The 24,245-nt window shown below is 37.4% G+C and overlaps 1 protein-coding gene across 3 annotated transcripts in view; it reads left to right on the top strand.

Moving 5' to 3' along the window:
* Window positions 1-24,028, top strand: part of LOC127662561 (zinc finger MYM-type protein 4-like) — a 46,542-nt gene extending 22,514 nt beyond the window's left edge. For 2 of the 3 annotated variants that reach the window (XR_007972901.1, XR_007972900.1), the window contains exons 12-24: window positions 1,265-1,380; window positions 1,529-1,861; window positions 2,231-2,381; window positions 2,538-2,710; window positions 5,064-5,208; window positions 5,494-5,610; window positions 5,710-5,753; window positions 5,970-6,117; window positions 6,227-6,357; window positions 6,482-6,614; window positions 9,634-10,354; window positions 12,613-12,707; window positions 17,225-17,277. Coding sequence is in view for 1 of the 3 variants with exons in the window: in XM_052153805.1 (XP_052009765.1) it covers window positions 1,265-1,380; window positions 1,529-1,861; window positions 2,231-2,381; window positions 2,538-2,710; window positions 5,064-5,208; window positions 5,494-5,610; window positions 5,710-5,753; window positions 5,970-6,117; window positions 6,227-6,357; window positions 6,482-6,614; window positions 9,634-9,757; window positions 10,257-10,354; window positions 12,613-12,707; window positions 17,225-17,375; window positions 17,540-17,691; window positions 19,548-19,662; window positions 19,808-20,056; window positions 20,152-20,272; window positions 22,478-22,682 (2,801 nt within the window). In the remaining 2 variants the exon portion in view is untranslated. Of the gene's footprint in view, window positions 1-1,264; window positions 1,381-1,528; window positions 1,862-2,230; window positions 2,382-2,537; window positions 2,711-5,063; window positions 5,209-5,493; window positions 5,611-5,709; window positions 5,754-5,969; window positions 6,118-6,226; window positions 6,358-6,481; window positions 6,615-9,633; window positions 10,355-12,612; window positions 12,708-17,224; window positions 17,376-17,539; window positions 17,692-19,547; window positions 19,663-19,807; window positions 20,057-20,151; window positions 20,273-22,477 lie in introns of those variants that run through there. The other variant, XM_052153805.1, reaches the window with a different exon arrangement.
* The last annotated feature ends 217 nt before the right edge of the window (window positions 24,029-24,245 follow it).

Below are 24,245 nucleotides of genomic sequence, written 5' to 3'. Positions count from 1 at the left end.
CCAAAACTGCCATAAAGCCAGACTACAGTTTGCAAGTGCACACAGGGACAAAGATTGTAATTTTTGGATAAATGTCCTCGGGTCTGATGAAACAAAAATTGGACTGTTTGGCCATAATGACCATGGTTGTGTTTGGAGGAAAAAGTGTGAAGCTTGCAAGCCGAAGAATTCCATCCCAACTGTGAAGAATGGGGGTGGTAGCATCATTTCGTGGTGGTGCTTTGTTGCAGGAGGGACTGGTGCACTTCACAAAATAGGTGGCATCAAGTGGAAGGAAAATTATTTGGATATATTGAAGCAACATCTCAAGACATCAGCCAGGAAGTTAAAGCTCAGTCACAAATAGAAAGGTTTCTAAATTAGATTAGAAATGTATACTAGTCGGCGCTGCACTGTCTCTTACAATGTGCCTATTGGCCTGTTTCATTTTTAGTAATTATTGTACTGTCCTGTAATTTTTGCACACATTTGCACGTACACTTTATGTAGGAATGTCTAGGTCTTCTTTAGTCTGTGTAGTCTCATGTGATTCTGTGTTTGTCCTATGTCTTAAGCATACCTCCAAAGATGCGGCAAAATGGCTTAAGGACAACAATGTCAGTGTATTGAGTTGCCATCACAAAGCCCTGACCTCAATCCAAAAATAGAACATTTTTGGGCAGAACTGAAAAAGTGTGTGCAACCTGACTCAGTTACACCAGTTCTGTCTGGAGGAATGGGCCAAAATTTCAGCAACTTATTGTGAGAAGCTTGTTGAAGGCTACCCAAAATGTTTGACCCAAGTTAAACAATTTAAAGGAAATGCTATCAAATACTAATAAAGTGTTTGTAACCTTCTGACCCACTGGGGATGTGATGAAAGAAATAAAAGCTGAAATAAATAATTATCTCTGCTACTTTTCTGACATTTCACATTCTTAAAATAAAATATTGATCCTAATTTACCTAAGACAGGGAATGTTTTCTACGAGTAAATGTCAGGAATTGTGAGTTTAAATGTATTTGGCTAAGGTGTATATAAACTTCTGACTTCAACTGTATATAGTAAGTAAATGCAGAACAGTACTGTAAAATTTAAAAAAACTAACAGTCATTTTTAGTTTTTATATAAATTGTCATGAACATTTTTTTTAACCATCCTAAAGTAGGATTTGGTTTTCTTCCAACAGTATATCATTTCTTATTATTTTCTTTTGAATATTAGGTGAAATATGATCTAAACATGTTTATTTTTTTGTGCTGATTTATCTTGTTTTGCTCTTAGGAACCTCTTTCCCATGCACAACCTGCAAAAAGATGGCTATCCCTCAGTATCACCTTGCCATTTCTGATGGATCCATCAGGAACTTCTGCTCTCTAGATTGTGTGGGCAAATTCCAGGTATTACATTCAACATGCATGCAGTGTTTTGTCTTCCAGTGTGTGAATATTTTGTTCTTGGGTTGTTAAAATGACATTTTAGATAGAAATGTTGATCGTGGAACATTTGTAGATGTGAATTTTAATTTTAAATGTTTCTTTTGTGCAGGAGAAAATGAATCCACCTGTACCTCATAACCAGATGAATGGGAACTCTCATGGACCTCAGATCACTGCAGTACAACGGTCCTCCACTGACCATCACCTGCCCTCACAGACTTCTTCAACTAGCATGCTTGGCCCAAACTACAACCCTCCTCCACCTTTTGTACCAAGTCAAAATCCAGTTCCATCATATGTACCTGCTCCTGTTCTGGTAAACCCTCAAGAAACCCAGCAGCAATGGCCCAGCAAGCCCACCTCTTCCTCTGAGAAGATTCGATTGACGTGCAAGCAGTGCCAGAGTCAGTTTGGCACAAAGCCTGAGGTTTTCCAATTTAAGGTGTGTATCTGTCCAAAAGCAGTGGAGTTGTGGCTTCTGATATTAGTTACCAGTGTTGGATGTAATGCAATTATAAAGTAATTAGTTACTGTAATCAGAATGCTTTTTTTTTTGTTGTTGTTGTCTAAAAGTAATGTAATAGATTATATGTTAAATTCTGATTCTTTAAAATCAGATTACAGTTACTGACTTTCAGATATGTTACAGTTACATTACTTTAGTTACATTACTAAAATAAGATACATTATATGGAATACATTTTACCAAAAATCGTCCTGTTCATCTGTACTTTATTCATATGGGATGTTCTGGAGGTTAAAAGTAGTAAAGGTTCAATAAAAAAATGAAACTATTGTGTCTTTCTCTTAGGGTCACGCAGGGTTGTTCTGCTCTCGGGTGTGTTGTGACACGTATAAGAGGGAAAGCAAGGTGAAAGCTGAGTGTGCATACTGCAAAGAAGAGCGGGTGATCAAAGACATCATGTCATATGAAAAGCAAGCCAGATATTTCTGCTGTGAAGGTTTGTTCGACCTCTTGACTTGATTCTTCTATTTTCCAGCTTGTTTATTCTCTCATGGCTATTGAGTGGCATTTTAATTAATGCTTGATGGAAATGACCAGTTTCACATTCTTTTTTACACATGCTTGCTTATTTTTTTATTCTTTCTTTTTATAGGGTGCAAACTGCTTTTTAAGCATGACCTTGCTAAACGACATGGAGGTCAATGCCGGGTTTGTGCCTACTGTCAAAACATGACCCACAAAACCATTCAAAACTTCTTTGGGGGCAAGCTGGAGGAGTTTTGTGCAGAAGAGTGCATGTCCCTCTACACCGTGCTCTTTTATGAGGTTAGAGATGGGGACTCATATTTGGGACATTACGATGGCCCCGAAAGTATTTGGACATTTTAAGGAATAGTTCACCCAAAAAAGAAAATTCTCTCATCATTTACTCACACTCATGCCATCCCAGATATGTATGACAGACTTTCTTCTGCAAAACCCAAAGATTTTTAGAAGAATATCACAGCTCTGTAGGTCCATACTATGCAATTGAATTGTGACAAAAAATTTGAGGTTACAAAAACCATATGAAGGCAGCATAAAAGTAATCCATATGACTCCAATGCTTAAATCAAAGCCTTCTGAAGCAATCTAATCTGTTTTGTGTAAGAGCATACCAAAATATAACTCCTTTTTCACTGTACTTTATGCCATTGAAGTCTCTAGGCACGATCATGACGCATGCGCTGAGCGCTAGGAGACTGCTGATATCAAGTATTAGAGTAAAAAAAAAGTTATATTTTGGTCTGTTCACATCCAAGTCTTATGATTACTTTTATGCTGCCTTTATGTGCTTTGTAGAACTTCAAAGTTTTGGCCACCATTCACTTGGTATGGACCTACAGAGCTGAAATATTCTTCTAAAAATAAGAAAGTCATACACATCTGGGATGGCATGAGGGTGTGTAAATGATGAGAGAACTTTCATTTTAGGGTGAGCCTTCCTTTTCAGGGTTCTCGCAGATCCTTAAAAAGTCTTAATGTCTTAAATTCAGTTTTCCAAAATGTAAGATCATAAAAGTCTTAAATGATACAACAAAAGTCTTCATTTTTATTTAAAGAGGTCTTAAATTTGGGGGAGGAAAGACAGGAATCGTGAAATGACCAAATGTGATTATCAAACTTCAAAAGAATATGATTTGTGCGCTGCATCCTTCAAAGTGAAAATGTGGCACTGCTGTATTTTCTCAAAAACAGACAGGGGCTTGTGAGTGTGAGTGCCATATCGGACATATATGATAAGCTATCATTAAAGATCAACTGTTGATGATGACGATATAGTGTTGATGAAATATGACAATTTTCATTTTTTAATGTTTTTTTTGTAATATGTTGTATATGATTGTAGGAGTGCAGGTTTTATATCCCTTATTTGTTTGAATGAGCAGCTGGAAGCAGTGTAGCAAACATTTCAAAATAAGAGTATCCTGTGTATTTCAAAGATAAAGTGCCTTTTATAGGCACTACCGATTTAAAAAAAGAACAAAAACAAACTATCCGTAGATTAACTGGCTGATCAGTGCTTGAAGTGGAAGAAAATTAGTGCAGATACTCCCCTTATTAGTGTTAAACTTGTACATTTAAAAACGTAACTTTTTGTAATTAAAACGATGCTGTGTTTTTTTGTTCATAACATATGTTAAAAATAAATATATAAACTTAAGGATTTACAGCAGGGCTATTCGGATAAAAAAATAAATAAAATAGCCTACAATTTAGGGTTATTGTTTATGAAAACTGAGGAAGAGCATTTAGATCTGCTAAAGTCTTTATCTTTGTTAATATCAACACGCTTAAGAAAAGAATGGCAATCTAATGTAGAACTGCGAAAAGAGCTTTATGTCTGTTCTTCCTTTTAATTTTGAATCTTCTCCTTCAATGAGGGGAAAATTAGCCTTTTCTTGTCCTGCACATACTGAGACACATGAGCCCGATACTTTTGCAGATAATCACTAGGAACGGTGAACAAACTGATATGACGATGTTCAGGATTGTGAACGCTGACACATCTGTTATGTAGAACCAAACACCGTGAGGATTTATGCATTGGCAAGTTCAGTTACACGTCAAAAATCATTTTAGGAGCACTACAGAAAAGAATGGAGAATAAAAAGCTAACTGGACCACAGAACGCTTGATGACCGCCGGCCGCTGCTGTCGCACATGTTGTGATGTTAAACTCACCGCTGAGTTTTGCGAAGAGAGCGCTCGGATATTTACCGCAATTTTATCAAAATCATTTTGAAGGTCAGATAATATTATTGGCGGGCCTCATCGAATCACTGAATTACATTAAATAAAAACATCACATTGTACCGGGAGACTCTGAGAAGTGGTGTTTTGCAAGAAAAACTGCCAGTAGGCTACTCTGTTGACTAAATTAGAGAAGTGCAGGTTCTGCGTACCGGTGAGTACCTGCCCACTTCAAGCACTGGGCACAATCCAATATCCAATAATCCTAATATATTTCTATGCATTTATATAATGGTACATAAACCCATTTTAATGTGATACCACCCTAAAGAGAAATATAGTTATGTGTTATGAAATTGGTTTTATGCACCTCTAAAAACAGGATAATGATTAAGAAAAATCTTAGTTGTAATAATTTTTCCTTTGCATGATTCCTTTTTTGCAGATGGCCAAGTGTCATGGCTGTAAGAAACAGGGCTCACTCAAAGAAAGTCTCGTCTGGGATGGAACCACACAACACTTCTGTAATCTGTCCTGTTTGCTACTGTTCTGTTCAAAAAGTGTCGGACATCATCAGCCAGCAAGCAACGGTACATGTCATAATATAGTTCCATATGAAAATCCTGTTTAAATTAATATAGTAGAGCTACCAAAGTTAACTTTTAAAGGAATAGTTCACCCTAAAATGTTAATTCACTCATAATCTACTCTACCCTTACGCTGTCTCAAACTCGTATGACATTCTTTCTTCTGTGGAACCCAAAAGAAGATATTTTGATGGAGATATGAGGTGTCAAAAAATGTGATTGCAATCCTTTTGATACCGGAAACACTTTTTCATGAATTTCTATTTTGTTTTGGTCTCATCTCTGAAGGGACCGTATCTACATCCACTACAGTTCAAGCTCCACTATCTCTTTCAAAGGACATGCCTGTTATTGGTGGTGTAGTGTCACTGGCCTCCACATTACCTGGAAACACTGCTCTCACAGGTATTCACATATCATATGTTTGTGTTTTCTGTCCTTGAATTAAAATATCTTAAATTATTTGCATGTTGTATTTAATTTGATTAAACATTATATTTGCAGGAGCTCTCCCTACCTCAAATGCCAGCTCAAAAAACATTGGGGAAGTAAGTACTGATGCACATACTTCTCAAAATCAGTGTTGCATTAGGTACCCAGTAATATACAGTATATAAAGGTACCTGTGTGTACGTAAAAAATACTTGAATAAAGAATCGCACAGTTGGCCAATCTCAAACATGTATTCCAGTAGGGAGCAAGTTATAATATGAAGGTGACTCAATTCAGTGCAGATACAATAATTGTAATTGTATTTCTAATAGGCCAGCACACAAACTGATGCTGCGGTGCCTGCTAGTCCATATCGAAGAATGTTGAAGAACAAAGCTCTGATGTGCAGACCCATCACTGAAGAGCAAGCAGTACAATGTGAGCCAGAGCCTCCAGCACCTCCAAATCTGCCCGGAATAGGTCGGCTTCCACCCCTTATACACCAGTTATGCTATACAAGAAGTAATGTGTATATTAAGTTCGAACGATGCATGAACAAAGGAAACAGGTTTTCTTTCTCCATGTGCAGTGATTGAAGAAAATGGAGAAAAGGTGAGGTTGGTGCCAGTGCCGGTGCCCATTCCGATGCCAGTCTACATCCCAGTGCCAATGCATCTGTACACCCAGTACACACCATTTCCGCTGGGACTACCTTTACCAGTGCGTCCTATTGTATCCTTTTGATGTCTTTGAAATGATATAATCTAATGTGATTCATTTTATGCTAAAGTTTAGACTCTATTACGATGTCATCTTTTATTGTTTTGTGCTGTTGTGCATGCAGGTGCCTGTTCCTATGGTCATCCCTGGATCTCAAGACACTCCTGAATCAAAAGACACTAAATCCAGTCTGCCTGCTCAGAGCTCTGTGGAAGAAGATGAGGTGGAAAAGGGGAAAGACAAGCCTGTTTTACATGGTGAATAACATTTTTGTTACTGTTTGACCCTTTGCTAAGCTCATCCGCCTTATCCACTCAGGACTTGTATGGACTTGCATTAGACAAGAAAAACATTTTTGGTTTCACAATATGGCAGTAGCTGAAGTAGTATTGGCTAGTAACCTTTAAAGTCATTAAATGGCATTCACAGCCCATTGTACTTCTGTACATTTACATAGTTCTGAATTAAAAAGGACATTCAATGAGAGATTTATTTTATTTTATGCATCAGGAATATATTGGATCATAAGACAGGTGGCTGAAAGAGAGAGGTTGAGAGAGTCATATCAGAGGCTGATAAATGGTTACGTTGGCAATAAAAAAATATGTGAACCCTTTTGAATTACTTGCATTTATGTATATATTTGTCTTAAAATCTGGTTTAATCTTCATCTAATTTACAATAAAGAATAAACAATCTGTTTTATCTAATAATACACAAATTATTATATTGTTCTTGTTAGGGCTGCATGATAATGGTGAAAATGATAACCGCGATTTTTCTCTTATTTATTAATAATAAAAAACAAAAATGTAAATATAGGGCTTAACAATTTGAACAAAAATAAATCAATAAGTACTGTTGCCACTACTTAGATCTTGATTCTAAAAGAACATAAAATTACATTAAACAGTTAGCTCTCATGTTAAGCAAGTTGTTAGAACTGCAAAACTAGTAAATGATTCCTTTTGACCAAAATTAAAGCATATTTTGCCCATTCTTTACTGCTAATAGAAACAGTTACTCTGTGGGGTGATTACACTTGCATCCTCTTTTAAGATCCATTCTTTAAATGATTATTATTAACATTATTATTATATTCCCATACCCTACAGTAATATATAGGCTACTGTCTCAAGCGTCAATTTTGAATGAAGCCTAATTATTTTATCAAGCCTTTTATTTTGAATGAAGACAGTATTGTTTCTGTGTGTTACCAGCAGATGTTACAGTGTGGCGTTATGTACTCCTTCCATACATGGAGAAATACTCTCGTCTCCTCTGTGCTCCACACAACCCCTGTGGTTACTTGAGATTTGTTTACACACTTATTATGGCAAAACATATTTGGAATTAGGCAAATGTGCATCTGAGGTAAATGCTAGCGCTTTAAAATAACCTGTTTAGCGCACATAAGTGATGTGCACAAACTGAACTGAACTCGTAGCACAGCTGTTCTGTATAAAAGATACATTGGCTGTATCTCGTTTCGAAGGCTGCATGCAAGGTAGGACGTGTCCTTTGAAGGCTGCAGTATACCGAGCGTCCTCGTTTAAACGGAAACAAACAGAAACGGAACATAACATGGTTGCTATGACAGCATGCCACTCTTTAACAAGTGCAAGCGTTTTGAGTGAGAAGGGAACAAAGTCCATTTGGAAGGGAATGTATGAGGTACATCTTAGGAGAGTTATAATGATATAAAGAGAAAAGAAAATAGATTTTACATGTGTACTTTTAGTGTAATACATTATTTTAATTATATATTAATATAATTATGCATATTATATACGCTGCACTCATCTACTGAGGTATTTCAACTTGGGAATTAACATTCCTTGCGTTTGAACTTCATATTTACGTGCAAATTGGTGTCTTTTAAAAAATATATATTTTTTTATATTTCCGTTAAAGCAAAGAATTGTGGGTTGTGAGTGCCCACGAAGGATACACCTCATGCATCCTCCAAATTCCCGTGAAAGAAGGTTGAATACAAAGGCTGCATTCTAAGTGTCCTACTCGCTTTTCTGATGACATATGCAGCCGACGAATGCGACCTCCGGAGGACGCAGCCTTCCAAATGAGAGCCATTATCAAAGCACGAGATGGAATTAACAGCTGCGGTGCGAACTTCTGAAGAGAGAGTTGAAAATGGACTAGGAAAGAGCTTGTGATTTGGTATATCCTCTGTAGACACAGCCTATAATGAATATGAACAACAATTTGCAACTTTACCTGACTGATTACTTCTGTTTGCTAGCTCACTGATATCAGTGAGAGACAGAAATCGTGATCGCAATTAAAATACGATAAATTGTGCAAGTTCTTGTACATAACTGAAAACATCATTCTAACATTCATTGCTGCATGCCTGAAGTTTGCCAAAGCCTTGACACTCCACCTTGACGCTCCACAACGCTACTGGAAAAATGTAGAATTTTTTGCAAAGAACACACAGCAAGTATTATTATTATTTAAGTATTGCTTAAAAAGTGCACTGCATACCAGCATGAAAACATCATCCCAATGGTGCAGAACAGTGGAGGGAGCATCATGAATTGGGGCTGCATTGGGGCCTGGACCGCTTGCTATTTTATCAAGATATCTTAGAGAATAATGTCAGGATGGCTATGTGCCAACTGACCCTCCGTAGAAGTTGGGTGATGCAACAGGACAATGACCCTAAACATCGAAGTAAATCCACTACAGAATGTCTTAAAAAAAACACTTTTGTAGTGGCCCAGTCAGACTCCAGACCTTAATCCAATAGAGATGCTGTGAAATGACCTCAATAGAGCCATTCACATCAGACATTCTAAGAATATGAGCTGAAGCAGCTCTGTTAGGAATAATGGTAAAAATTCCTTCTTATCTGCAGCTATCGGAAATGCTTGGTTGAGGTTATTGCTACCAAAGGAGGATTGACCAGTTATTAAATCCAAGGGTTCACATGGATGTGTTCAATAAAGACATGGAAGATTATAATTGTTTGTGTGTTGTTGGCTTAAGCTCATTGTGTTTGTCTATTCTTGTGACTTTGAATAAGAAATCACATTTTATCACCAATTAATGCAGAAATCCTAAGGGTTTACATACTTTTTCTTGCCATTGTATATAGACAAACATTTATTTTTTTTGGAAGAACGTGCAATGAGACCAGTAAGTAAAACAAGAAAGTACAATTTTGCAAAGGGTCAATTTATATTGTGATGTCACTTTCTATTTATATTTGTACTGCAACATTTGAATTAAATTGTGATTTATTGTTTTGTTCAGACCAGGGTAGCACATACAGTGCAGATCTAGAGTCAGAGGCCATATCAACACCTTTCAGCTGGGCAGATAATGAGGATTCTGGAGCCAATGTAAAGCCATTGGTCCCATCAGCAGAACTAGAGGAGCTGGTATTAGCTCCTACCGCTCCTACAGCTCCTGCTTCTACCGCTCCTACAGCTCCTGCTTCTACCGCTCCTACTGCTCCTGCTTCTACCGCTCCTACTGCTCCTGCTTCTACCTCTCCTACTGCTCCTGCTTCTACCGCTCCTACTGCTCCTGCTTCTACCGCTCCTACTGCTCCTGCTTCTACCGCTCCTACTGCTCCTGCTTCTACCGCTCCTACTGCTCCTGCTTCTACCGCTCCTACTGCTCCTGCTTCTACCAGACCTACCGCTCCTACTGCTCCTGCTTCTACCGCTCCTATTGCTCCTGCCTCTACTACTCCTACTGCTCCTGCTTCTACCACTCCTACTGCTCCTGCTTCTACCAGACCTACTGCTCCTGCTTCTACCACTCCTACCGCCTCCTACTGCTCCTGCTTCTACCAGATCTACTACTGCTCCTGCTTCTACCAGATCTACTACTGCTGCTTCTACCAGATCTACTGCTCCTGCTTCTACCAGACCTACCGCTCCTACTGCTCCTGCTTCTACCACACCTACCGCTCCTACCACATCTTTGTTGCAAGAACAGCCAGATTTGGAAAAAGATTTTCCCCGAAGTAAGTATTTTTCATACTTCTTATTTTACAACCTTAAGAAAATTTTTTGTAGTGGTACCATAAAAGTAATAGCATCAGATATCATTGTAATAAAATCAAAAATCAAAATCAAATCACTTTGTCACAGTCTTGTTTGCAGTTCCGAATAACATAGCAGTACCAATTACAATAAACAACATATTTACACAACACAATTTACATAACAAATGTACACATACTTACACAACACAATATACAATGTACAGTAAACAATACACACAATATAGAATACACATACAATAAAAATAAGGGTAAGGGTATATAAAAATATATATACAGTAGTTGAATTGGGGAGAATACATTTGACAGTCCAGTGTGTGATACAAGATGACGATTAATAAAGTGCAGTGCTGATTGTTGATCGTGAGATATCAAGTGTTCAAAAGTCTGATTGCTTGGGGGAAGAAGCTATCATGTAGTCGGCTGGTGCGGGTCCTGATGCTGCAATACCGCCTGCCTGATGGTAGCAGTGAGAACAGCCCATGACTTGGGTGGCTGGAGTCTCTGATGATCCTCCGAGCTTTCTTCACAGACCGCCTGGTATAGATGTGATAGAAACGATGGAACATGATTTCCATGTTCATAAGCATTGATATTATCATGGTATAAATCCTAAAACATGCAGGGTTCCCATGGTTATGGAAAACCTGTAAATATCATGGACATTTTAAATTACGATTTCCAGTCCTGGAAAAGTCGTGGAAATGACAAATCTAAAAAACATGGAAATTTCCATTCTGAATATATATATATATATTTATTTTTTTTTCTTGTAATGTGTTTTAGAGCTGATTATAGCTAGAAAAATTATATTCACTAAAGAAATTTCCATGCCTTTTTTTTATGCATAACAACAGTAATATTTGTGAATTAAATAAAATGGGTTTTTCCTGCATTTCAAATTTTTGCGTGTAAACCGAACTTCCCTCAGTATGCAAGCTCCGGTAACAGGATAGCCCAGAGCAGATCACATGCGATATTAAACTGGAGTTCTCTCGGTATCATGGCTCATAACAAACCCATTTGAATTGTATTTGAGAATTTTTTATTTTAGAGCGCTGTGGAGCAACTCAACCATTTAAAACAGCTACTGCACTTACATTCTGAACAGCACTTAAGAGGGGAAAAGAAAACACCTGCCCTGCACTAGCATCAGTTAAAATACTTTTTAATCTGCACATCACCACCCTTACCAACATTTATCACAGTAAACTTTAATAGATTTCTTTCATTACAACTGTGGCATTTGTGTGTTTAGGCTATTATTTTTTTCAGGAAAAATAAACAGTTTATTTTTTAAGAAAGACTGACCTAACTAACCACTGAGAAGCCATCCATGGTCTTAACTATGGTTAACACAAGGACAAGTAGGCTACCATGTAGAATTAAAGTCTGGACCTTTAGAAATTATGAAGAAAGACATGTGTAACATTTGTAATATGTTTACTGATGATTTATTGATCAAACTGTTCTGTTTGGCTTTAGATATACCTAGAATCACAATAATTCCTAAAGCATTAAAGAGTCTGATAAAGGAAAAAGAAGATCTGTTATGCAGTTAGAAACAAACAAAAAATGACTTACAGTCCCAAATCAGAGGTTAAGGCAGTTTAATTTCCTACAGCACTTTTTTCCCCCTACAAAATCAGTTGAATTCAGAAGTTTCTAGATGATCAGAAATAAATAATATTAATTACAATCATGAAATGCTACAACATATCTTAAATATTAATTGCAATTATGTAAAAAAAAAAAAAAAAAAACTTTTGAGTGGAGTGGTGGTGGCATAGTGGCTAAAGCACAGGGCTGTTGGTCAGGTCACAGGTTCTAACCCCACAGCCACCACCATTGTGTCCTTGAGCAAGGCACTTAACTCCAGGTTGCTCCGGGGGGATTGTCCCTGTAATAATTGCACAGTAAGTTGCTTTGGATAAAAGCGTCTGCCAAATGCATAAATGTAAATGTTTGATGAACGTGAATGGTAGCCAACACTGAAGACCATTTATGACCCAGGAAAAACACTGATCGACTAGAAACGTTTTTGGAACAACTTTAAATTCATTGGACAAGAGGTGTGGGAACCCTGAACTTAATTTTAATATTGTAGATATCCAAAAAACATTGTATATAAAATGTATTGACCATAAATAGCCAGTTAGTGATATAATAATATGTTAAAATCCCCCCAAAATGATAATATTGTGCTTGTCATTTCACAGTATCAGCTGACCCTGGAGCATCTAAGGAGAACAGACTGATATTGACACTGAAGCGACGCAGGAAAGGCAGAGACAGCCACTCTCCCAGAAAAAGGGTATGTAACAAATGGAAAATAACCAGATTTCTGGCATAATATTAACTCTGTTCATTTATCATGATAGCCCAAATCTTTTCACAGTTTGGATGATTGAAGTATGTGTTTTGGGTAATTTCCCAACTTATATCAGTGATAAAGATGGAAGTGCATCAATAGTGTCTAATCCAAATATGGATAAATAGTAATTTCATGTCAAATCTTAACATAGACATATATATATTTTTTTTTAACATTTTGAAAAACCCTTTTAATGGTCAGGAATTACTTAATTTATTAATTGTTAGGAATCAATAAATGGCCAAAAATTTATTATTCAGACTTGGTGTGAAGCAAAACTCATTTTGTCCTTTATTGTGAAAAATCAAGAATGCAAATTGTTTTTCGAAATAACTATTTTAGGACAAATAAGATCATTTTGCTGTATCAGTCAAATTTAAATATCGAGATTGAATGATTAAGATTAAAGATCTTTTGCATTGGTTTATTATGGTTGTTTACAGTTTTGACATTTTAATTATATACACACAAAAGAAAACAATTGTTTATGCTTGGAAGATTTAGAAATCACAGTTCTTTCTTATTCATTCAGCAGTTACAAATCACAAGGCTTTCATGCTGGCTGTGAACAAATGAAAAATTCTTCAGTTCTTGCTAAGACAGGTGCAAATCCACTCCTACTTGATGATCCGTCCTTGCATATTTCCTTTGTTAAATTTGAACAGACAGGTGTAGATGTCATTTCCATCATCCTCTGCAGGCTGCTGAAGTTTTTAAATTAGTCTAGTTGTCTTAAAGTGATTTCTTTATGGTTTTGATGAGCCAGTTTTCAAACAACATAAATTCTGTGTTCTTTACCAATCTCTACAAGGTTATTGACCAAAATAAATCTCAATCTTCATAAAAACATAGAATACTGGCTCCAGTTTCTGTATAAGCTGAGCTTCAGGTTCATATTATTAGTCATTTTGTATTCTTATGACTGTGTGTTGGATTCATGACATGTAATCGTAGATAAAAACAAATGCATACTATTACTTGAGAGGATATCCAGATTTGTGTTCTCTACAGTTTGAAAGAATTGGATCTCAATCAAAATTCAATTTGTCCATTGAGGTTGCAAAAATGTTATTTGTGGGTTTTATTAGTATTCAAGGGAATCCAAGGCACCTTTCCATATGACAAGGAGCTGAAATTGTGTTTGAAAAAGAGCAGTATTGCTGATAATTCAGAGGCTGCCACTCAAGTCGAGGAATTTGTCACGCTCATTGATTCCCTGTAAGAACTTGCCTTCAGAATACTGAGTCAGAGAATTGTCTAGATGGTGCAACTGGGCAATCTTTAGCCTCTCAACCAAATCAGTCTGCAGTTTTGCCCTGATCAGATTCCTGTGCCTATATGAAGCTGCAGATTCCCACCCCTCATGTTCCGAAACTTTGGGCAACTGTAATTATGCATTGGACACCTGTATGCCATATGGTTCACAACTTCAACAGAGCATGAGAAGTCCTCCATTTATTGCTAAGGTTGAAGGCCAACCAATACTGTTGCCTCAACTACAGAAATGAGCTGGAAAGATTGAAAAAGTCCATTTATTTGCCAGTATAATCTAGCCCTTAGAGGATTATCACAGCTTCAATACAAGTTGAACTCAATCGACAGCATTTGTTGCATAATGTTGATGTCCACAAAAAACTATTGACATCCCTCCTTTTCTTTAGAAATTGCAAAAATGGATGTTACAGTGATGCACTTACAATGGAAGTAAATGAGACCTATCTTTGGAGGATTTAAAGGCAGAAATGTGAAGCTTATCATTTACAAAAGCACTTACATTCATCTTCTGTTAAAACTCATGTATTATTTGAGCTGTAAATGTTTTTTTTTTAAATTGTAATCTTTAAAGTCATTTTTGGTTTTGTTGACATTACATTGTCATGGCAACAAAGTTGTAAAATTGGATATAACTTTACACAGAAAAGGTTAGTAATTGATTTTTATCACACTAAAATCATGCTAGCATGCATATTGTTTATGTCTTGTTGCTATATTTTTGAAATGGTGAGTATTTAAACTTTTAGGGATTGGCCCATTAACTTCCATAGTGCCTGAGCAATGGAACCCATTGTGTTGATTTTTTTAATGAGGGACTAAATAAAAGTCTAAATATATTTTTGTGGTAATCAACATTATGCCACAAATACTGTCGATTGCGCTTGTATTGAATCCGGAATATTTCGTTAACCAGATCTCAAGGTCCAGATGTGTTTCCAGCTCAAAGTCGAGCTCTCACTGCTCTCTCACAGCTAAGAAGTTAATTTGATAATTGGATCATTTTCCTGATCATTTTCTAAAGAGGTCGAAAGATGGGCTTGCTTTACCTTGACTGCTCTGCAAGAATTTATCAGCATAACCTGGAGGTCCTTCAAATTGAAAAGAGCAAACTCTTTTCTGAAAATATTCCAAATGTGCTCTAAGTCCTCGTGGTGGCTCAGTAACTCGCCTCAATCCGCTTGGCGGAGGATGAATCTCGGTTGCCCTCGTGTCCGAGACCATCAATCCACGTATCTTATCACGTGGCTTGTTGAGCGCATTACCGTGGAGACCTAGCACGTGTGGAGGCTTCAAGCTATTCTCTGTGGCATCCACACACAACTCACCACGCTCCCACTGTGAGCGAGATCCACATTATAGCAACATTGAGGAGGTTAACCCAATGTGACTGTACCCACCCTAGCAACCAGGCCAATTGGTTGCATAGGAAGCCTGACTGGATTCACTCAGCACGCCCTGGTTTCGACTTGCGACTCCAGGTGTGGTAGTCAGCTTCTTTACTTGCTGAGCTACCCAGGCCCCGAACATCATTAATATTGTGTGCCTACAGACAACCCTCATTTGTTTGCTCAACAGAACACTACCACCCACATAAGATCCACTGACTTGTTTAGAAAAGGTGCAGATGAATGTGGGGCTACAAGGCCAGAAATCTAACATTAACGCATTCCCATTCTTGTCCAAATTCTGAATGGCAGTGAAGATGATTGCATGATGCATCATGTAGTGAATTTATTGGGTCGCAATGTTAATTATACCACAAATTGTCTGACAATACCATTCACTACATGCCAGAGAAATTCCTGCAGTATTAAATCCACAGATGAAAACCGAATATCAAACTCTTCTAACTGTGCTAAGGAATGCATTCAAAGCAGTCAGAACAGGAATAATGCGGGTAATCTCCCTGTCTGTAAGACTGTAGATCTCAGTAATTAGTCTTGCTTTGGCATTGCTAATTTATTACCCAAGATCTGTCCAATAAAGAAAATTGATATTTTGCTCTAATGATACATGAAAAAAAGTTCATATCCCTACAGGGAGTACCTGGCAAAGAGGACTGTCTACCTTGTAACTTGTTTAAAGTCTGAGGCTGAGGCTTTTATGAAAAGAACTTTGTACACCACACCATACAGTAAAATTAAAGCAGACTGAATGCGCAGGCCATATGGGTACAGAAAAAGCTGAACGTGAAGGAGATGGAGGAGTGGTTGCCATGGAGGCTGCTGCAGTTGAAGAAAGTCACCATAAAAGGAAATTAATGTTCGGGTGGGAATGGATGCTTAAAGGCATCTTTGTCAAATGTTTTTCTATTTTATACTTAACTGTCTGCCTACTGTAGTTTACCAAGTTATTGCTTAGCTTTCTACTTGGACAGTATGTCAGGAAATTACTGTGCATAGTTCAGGCATTTGTTTCAGAATTATACTTGGCTCAAAAATCTTCTTTCTTTGTCCTTTACATTATTTTTTTATTTTATTTATTATTTATCCTTTTGACCTTTTTATTTGTCTAGATACATTTATTATGTTGTTGGCTTTTATAATTTTTGTGTTTTCATCATGGTATAGCATGGTTGAGTATACCTGAAATTGACCTTTTTATTGTATTAGTGGGATTCAGTAATGCATTATGTAAATTCAAGCTTGTTTTCTTGGGGGGTTGGAGCACCAACAAGCTGATCATTGGTTATTGAATTGCTTTTTTTATGTCTTGGCTGAATAAATGAGAAGGTGAAAATAATTGTGTTTGGGTATGGCTTTATAAGAAGTAATTTAAGCCACACCCACAGAAAAACATTGATTTTGCTTCATTTACACACCTCATCAACACTGGAACTATATTTTCCACCACTAAAAATGGAGACTTTCCAAAATGGTCTCCTTAACCGCATACTTCTGAAAACAATGAAAGAATGAGTTTTCAAATGAAGAGTGTGGAAGAGGCCTTTCACAGTCACACTACTGTTTCTCAATGTCTTCTCTGATCGTATTTTCAGACATGGCGTACATAAAGCTCAACCAATGGTATGAGTTTGGGTCGGGACTATCTGTTTGTCCAAACAATACAAGATGGTGTAGTATTAGGACAATCTGTTTGAATTAAAGAAATTGCACACTCCCATTTTAATGTCTTGGACTTTGCTTGTATAGTGATGAAAATTATATTTTTGTGTCTTGCAGGGTCGTAAGCGATCTGCAGCAGATACCTCTGGCGCTGTTTGGCTCAGTTCCTCCAGCAAAAAGCTGAACCAAATGTATGGAGTTGAAGCCTGGGCCAGCTGGGTGCAGAAGAGAACAGGACAAACAGACAGTGAGGATGACCAAGAGTCCTGTAAGTTTACACTTATTGGTCAGAACATACAATCCTGTGTCCTTGACTCACTCTGAGACAAATGTGTCATCTTTAAAGGTCGCTCTCACAGTCGGAGTGTTGATTTTGCATTGACCCACCATGTGTCTTAGCAGCTTTCTCCTCTCCCACTGTGTGTTTTTCAGCATGCCCCATGACTATAAAGAAGGATGTGTTACAGTGCAGCTCTGCAGAGCTCAGTTACGGTCTGTGTTGTTTCATCAAAGAGGTCCGCAGGCCAAACGGCGAAGCTTACGAACCAGATAGCATCTACTACCTGTGCCTGGGAATTCAGCAGGTTAAAATTAAATTACTCTTCCTTAAATCAAGCCTGATTTTTTGTTAATTGTGTGGTTTTCTATTATATAAAAGATATATTCTAGAGAAGTTGTATCTTAAAATTCATCCTCTTTAAAGCACTACCACTACAGCCATTCACATACAATTGGAAATCTTTGGCCATTTGGTTATGTTTAGCATGGGGTCCGATGATCCTAAAACTATCCTCATGGGCCGTTCACACTGAATGCGTTTGCACAATTTTTCATTTTTTTTTCTATGTTAATATGCAGTAGATGGATGTCTTTTTTTGGCCCGCCTTCCACCCCCCTCTTCGGAGGACAATTTTATTTTTATTCTAAATCAAACAGATTGGAGGTACATGTAGTGGAAAGACGGGTATATGTTAGAACATATAGAACAATAATGTTTCAAAACAGATAATCTTTAGGGGAAAGATGAAAAACAAAATAGTATGTATGTATGCATGTGTGCAAAAGATTTGGGTGTGGATGTTGTTTGTTTTCGATGCATCTTGGTGTTATTTAATGCCTCCTACATACTACACAATTTTCAAAGACGTCGGATCGTGGTCCCGTTCCCATTACACATCTGACTGTCTTGTCATGGAAGTTGTGGCGTTTTCAAATTACACGACAAATTGGCTACAGTGGTGAACACATTACAAAACATTTCACTATTGACGAATCCCCGATGACTCTGCCTGGACTCCAAATTACGTTTCACAATGGAGTACATGCGAGAAGTGATACGAGATACGAAAACATGCCTGATCATATGTAATGCATTTCAGAATATGATGTGTATGTTTTTAATCATATATTTTATTGGTTGTAATATGAAAATTTAGTTCCTACTGAAAAATCGATCTATTTGCTTACCTCACTGTCCAAGAAAATTGGCAATTTCTCTCCAACACTTCTTACTCCACCCGGTTGTGGTACAGTTCAGATGAAACATCAAATAGGCGCTGGTACTCCTGCCAATGTTCCACAAATATTTCCTCCATTTCTTCAGTCCAATGAGACTTTCTTGATACCGCAGCCATGCTAGTTGATGTTCTGTTGCAGGTACGTCAGGACTCCTCCCACTGAACCTTCCCGTGCCCCTATTCTTGCTCTCTCATTGGCTGTTGGTCAACGCTGCAGCTGTATTCTGTCAAAACACTTTTCACATTGCGCGATTTGGAATTGCAGACAGGTCCAGATATTTAACATCCTAGATATCTGCTTGCGTCGGTGACGCGTCGGCGCTTCTCTCAAATCGCGTCTTTGATAGTTCACACATTGCGTTTGTCGCTCACAGCGAGCTCCGATTTGCCTACAATTTCAGGCTTTTGTTGGCGAGCGAAAATCAGGCTAAAAATCATGTAGTGTAAACTCGGCATAAGCGTCTCACGTGGAAGTGCCACACTTTTTAGATACTGTCAAGTTAGAAAAATAACTTTTTAAAACACGTTTCTAGAGACAACCATGTTCCGTCAGCTTCTTAACAAACTTTTTCCAAAGTATGCGGTTATTGAGTCCGTTTTTGAAAAGCTCCTTTCTCAGTGAAGCAAAATTCATGGGATTTTTAATCTAAAACGGATTGGTGTGGACGTGGCCTTAGTATGCTTAAGTCGAGTTAAAAAAAATATGTAGTTGTGTACATCCCTAACCCAAACTGCCCCTCAGTACTTTGTGAAAGGGAATCAACCCATTCCACAAACTACACCTTTTTGTACCTATGCCTCTGACAAATGTTATTGATACCTGTTAACATACTTAGTTTGACAAGTTTGATTCTTTTTATGTATTTAATTTTCATTGTTTCAGTATTTTCATTAGTGTCACATACTCTTCGTTCACTTTTTAGTGCCTTCTCGAAAATGGTCGTCTTGAGAATATCTTCACAGATTCCCTCTACAATCAGTTCACTACAGAGATCACCACACTGCTGAAAGACTGGGGAAATACTTTGTCACCTGGGGGTACATATCCTTTTCAAACACACCTGTTATGTCTTCTTTTTGACACCCTTTTAAAAAAGAAATTAACAAATTCTCATGTACCCATATGACTTTCTATCTTCCATTCCCTTTAAGGTGACCATGACATATTTTGTTTTATACTCAGGGTATATACACTCAAGGGTTGAGGAGGAGTACCTTTGGGAGTGCAAGCAATTGGGTGCCCTATCTCCTATTGTTCTGCTTAACACACTGCTGTTTTTTGGAGCTAAACTGCTCAACCTCAAAACGGTTGAGGAGCATCAACACCTTGCATTCTCTAATGTCACCAACTGCTCAAAAATGATCAAAAAGGGCAAGACCTCTTATCTTAAGTTCAAACTACCTAGCAAGGATGAAGGCATGGAAAAGAAAGGTAAATGGACACTTTTGTTATTTTAGGGTTATTACAGTGAGTATTCATCTGTGCTCATAATATTTAGTGCATTTTGTTTTCTAATGAAAATCCAGCACCGGTTAAAAGGAGGAGAGAAGAAGAAACAGTGGATGATGAATTTATGGAGATGCTTGAGAACTCTGAGAACCCCTTGCGCTGTCCCGTTCGACTGTACGAGTTCTATCTCTCTAAATGGTGAGCAGAAATGAGGCTGTGACATGGCAACCAAGCTGGGAGACAATTTTATTTTGAAGACCCCATAAAATAAAGTTTTCTGGCTTTTAGTCCATTTGTATTAGTTTTGCATGTATCTAAATGCTAGTGTATTCATAAAAGTAGACAAAATCGATTTTAGCTGATTTATGCAATTAAAAATGTACAGTTTACTCTTCTGGGGGAAAAAAGACCAAACATTTGATTGGACAAACATCAGTGCAGTGCAAAAGGAGTCAATCAAATGTTCTCTAGAATGACGCTTTCCCAAATACCTCCTGCAACCGACTAGCAATTAGCAAATTATGGTTCATTGCTGTGATCAACATTAACTCTTTCCCCGCCAAACACGGAATTTTCCGGGTTTTATGAAAAAACGCTTCCCCGCCAAACACGGAATTTTCCGGGTATCCGTGTTTTAGGTGGTATACGGTAAGGAAGACCCGCGCGCATGTTTTGAAAGAGTACGCAACTCTTTGATCAAAGAAACAGACTGCGATCGTCTCAAACGTGAAGAAGTGGAACACCATACTAATACTAAAGCACTTGTTTGATAAAAATGCCTTTTTCTCAGCTTTTTGTCCGAAATGTTGTTTTTGACTAAACCTACCTCTGTTCAAGTGGCAATAAAAAAAGAACAAATAAAGATAAAATAAAATAGTTTTTTTTGCCTAAAAGCAGAGGCTCAGATCTTTATTTTGATATATAGCATCTTCATATATTCATGGAAGAAAATATTCTGCGGGCCATTAAAATTTAGCGAAAATCGTCAAAAACCCTGGCGGTGGCTGGCAACTTTTTTTTAAAAACGCTGGCGGGGAAAGAGTTAAGGGCAATTGTCTTGTTTTTTGTTTTTTTTTAAGATACAAGCCTTTCAATATGTCATACTCAGACTAGGGCCGGGTTATATGTAAAAATTATTTTGCCGTTAATCGCCATAAAAAATATTGCAGTATTATTTTGTCGACCCCCCCCTGCTGAGGGTCGGTGAATATTTTTGCTTAATTGATTTTGCTTTCAAATTTTAATTCCTTTATTGAAACAAGAAAAACCTAAACAAAAGACATTTCTAAATTAAAATTGCACTTTAAACTAAAAATGGAATTAAAAGAGAACTCATTTTAGGTTCAAAGTGAACATGTTTTGTATTTATGATTTAATTACTTTGTCTTTGTTTCTTTAATACAAAGATATATATTACTGAACCTGCAGAGTTGCATTCACAATGCAAGCTAACCACAAACTGGTCCGTGGAAACAAAGCGAACTAAACTCACAGCACCTCCTGAGATGATCTGCATTTGCAGCTTTCTCATAGACCACATTATTCTTGCAAACAGTTTCCAGATGATTGAAACTGTTATATTAGCCTGTTCCATAAGACAGGCTCTCACACTGCACGCCTACGTGTGTGTGTTCCACAAGACAAGCTCATGCTGCACGCCTCTGAACAAACAGCAAATCAGACAAGAGCAATGACAAAAAAAATGTGTCTGTTCTTAAAAATATAATTGTGTTTTTTTAAGCCCGAGTCTTTCTGACTAACAGCTTTTCTTTATCATGTGTCACTCCGAGACGTCTTACAGATCACCCGCCTGTTGCTGGTAGATGAGCAACATTACCTGGGCATGAAATGCATTTGGACGAGGAGCTTGCGAACCGGATTCAGTCTCTGCGAATTTGGCGCGTGGCGGGTGCTAGTTTTACACCCTGGGCTACTGTTTAATATGTTAGCAGACTTCCCAGATCCATCTTTTTGCCATTTCCCAATATTGTCGATCATTGTCTGTCAATTGACTGTCACAATCGTGATCTTTGTAAAATATCGTCAATATCCGATTGCATTGTCCATCACCCAGCCCTAACCCAGACTTCGTGTTTCAATAGAAAATACATCAAAACATGAAGAAAAAAAACACTCTCGACTTGACATTTTATATAATTGTTTCTTTGTCCAGTTTTAGGTGGGATTTATTATTTGAAAAATGTTGTTTTTAATGAATGTTTTGAAATTGAATTTGAATTACAGTGCATGTCGTTGAATGATGCCTCTCAGCTTCACACAGAAATATGCTTAATTCAAACTGCTCTTAGAGGGAACGGGTCTCTTATTTAATCTTTATGCTGGCACTTTTAATATTGAGACATCACTGAGACGTGTAATATTCATTCTCTTTTACTTCCACAGCTCAAACTCTGTCAAGCAGCGTCAAGACCTGTTCTACCTGCAGCCTGAGAGTTCCTGCAACCCCAGCAGTCCTGTGTGGTACTCAGCCGAGCCATTGGACAGTTCCATGATGGAGAGGATGCTCACACGCATCAAAGCTGTAAGGGACATTCACCTGGACTCTAAGCAGCAAAAGTCCCAGGACTCGTCAGAAGAGAGTTCTTAATGAGAACCCAAAAACCGCTCATTGGAAGAGGGACATTTGCTTTTAAAAAAGAACAAATCATGGATCTCCCCAGACTTCAAAAGGAGCAAAGAAAAACCAGTCATGAGACTGAAATTGAATGAAGCAAACGATACACAGAAAAGCCAATCATGAGACATTTAATGGCATCTGCTTTTATTCTAATGGAATGGGAGGCAGAGCAAGTTATGACCGTTTAATTTGAGACTGTTACTGTTGTAGACTTCCTCTTCTCCATGTGGACACACTCACCAGACATTCCTCAAGTCATCTTCTCTATGTCATTATTGTTAAAGACCAGTGTAAGATGGAAAAATGAAGAGGAACATTTTTGGTTTTTATTTAGATTGCATCATAGTAGACACATTGCAGTAGACGTTGTTTCTCAGTATTCTGAATTATATAGCAGAATCTTTTTATGTTTAAACATTCTTCTTTGTCATTGTTTGTGACCTTTGGAAAATATATGAATTCTCAGATGTATGACTTTGTTTTTCTTTCGGTTAAGTTTGTAAATGTTGGCCTTTTTAAATGGATAGTTCAACCAAAAATTTTTATTCTGTAATTTACCTGCCCTCATGTCATTCTAAACATGCAAAATGGAAATATCGGTCCTTCTTTTCATTACAACGGCAGTGGATAGTGCCTCATTTTAAAGCTTGAAAACGGAAGCAAAAATATTATAAAAGTAGTTAATGTGACTCGTACATCATGTTCCAGGTCTTCTTAATGCATACAATACATTTTGGTGAGAAACAACCTGAAATTTGAGTAATTTTGCCCATTGCACGTCAATGAGCGTTATGAGAAAAGCTTGTTCACAGTGGCTTGCATGTTCATGAGTACTTGCGTTGTGTTTAGTTGTAAAAAAAACTCATATGGGTTTGGAATGACATGAGGATGAGTAAATTATGAAAGGATTTTCATTTTTGTGTGAATTATTGCTTTAACATGTTTTCTGTTAGCAGCACAAAACCTGCTTCACTTAAGCAGAAAGTGAAGGTCACATAATCTGCCGTCTGATAGAGTTGGATGCAGCAATCACGTAGGAACTGCTACTAGCAACCGACCCCCATAGTTCAAGTCAACATGAAACAGGCAATTGAAGTTTCATTTCAGTGACATTTTCTGAATGAAACAGGATATTCAATGAGAAGAATGCTTGGCAATACTTGTCTTTATGCATTGGGAATGGATTGGATTGTGAAGTGTGTTCTCATATGACAGTTTGTTGAAAAATAATAGGGCTTAATAACTCTTACATTTTGATGAAAGGTTACGGATACCAGTTTTTCTTTGGAATAATGTGCACCAATAAATCATATTTAGAAAGTAAATAGGGTCAATTTTGATTTCATGTTGACTTTAAAATAGTTCTTGTCCCAATAATCAAGATCTTGCTTTGCTGACTTATTTAGATATCATTGCCTCTAGAAAATAATATTTAAAGCAATGTTTATTAATCTGATACTTTTGAGTCAAAATGTTGTGTCTCAGTCAACAGAGGGCAGTCCTGCTTTGTTAGTTCAAGTGACAGGACCTTGT

Source organism: Xyrauchen texanus, chromosome 22, assembly GCF_025860055.1.
Source record: "Xyrauchen texanus isolate HMW12.3.18 chromosome 22, RBS_HiC_50CHRs, whole genome shotgun sequence".
In the NCBI taxonomy this organism is placed as follows: Eukaryota; Metazoa; Chordata; class Actinopteri; order Cypriniformes; family Catostomidae; genus Xyrauchen; species Xyrauchen texanus.
Note: the sequence above shows the minus strand (reverse complement) of the source record. Positions and strands in the feature narration are given on the sequence as shown.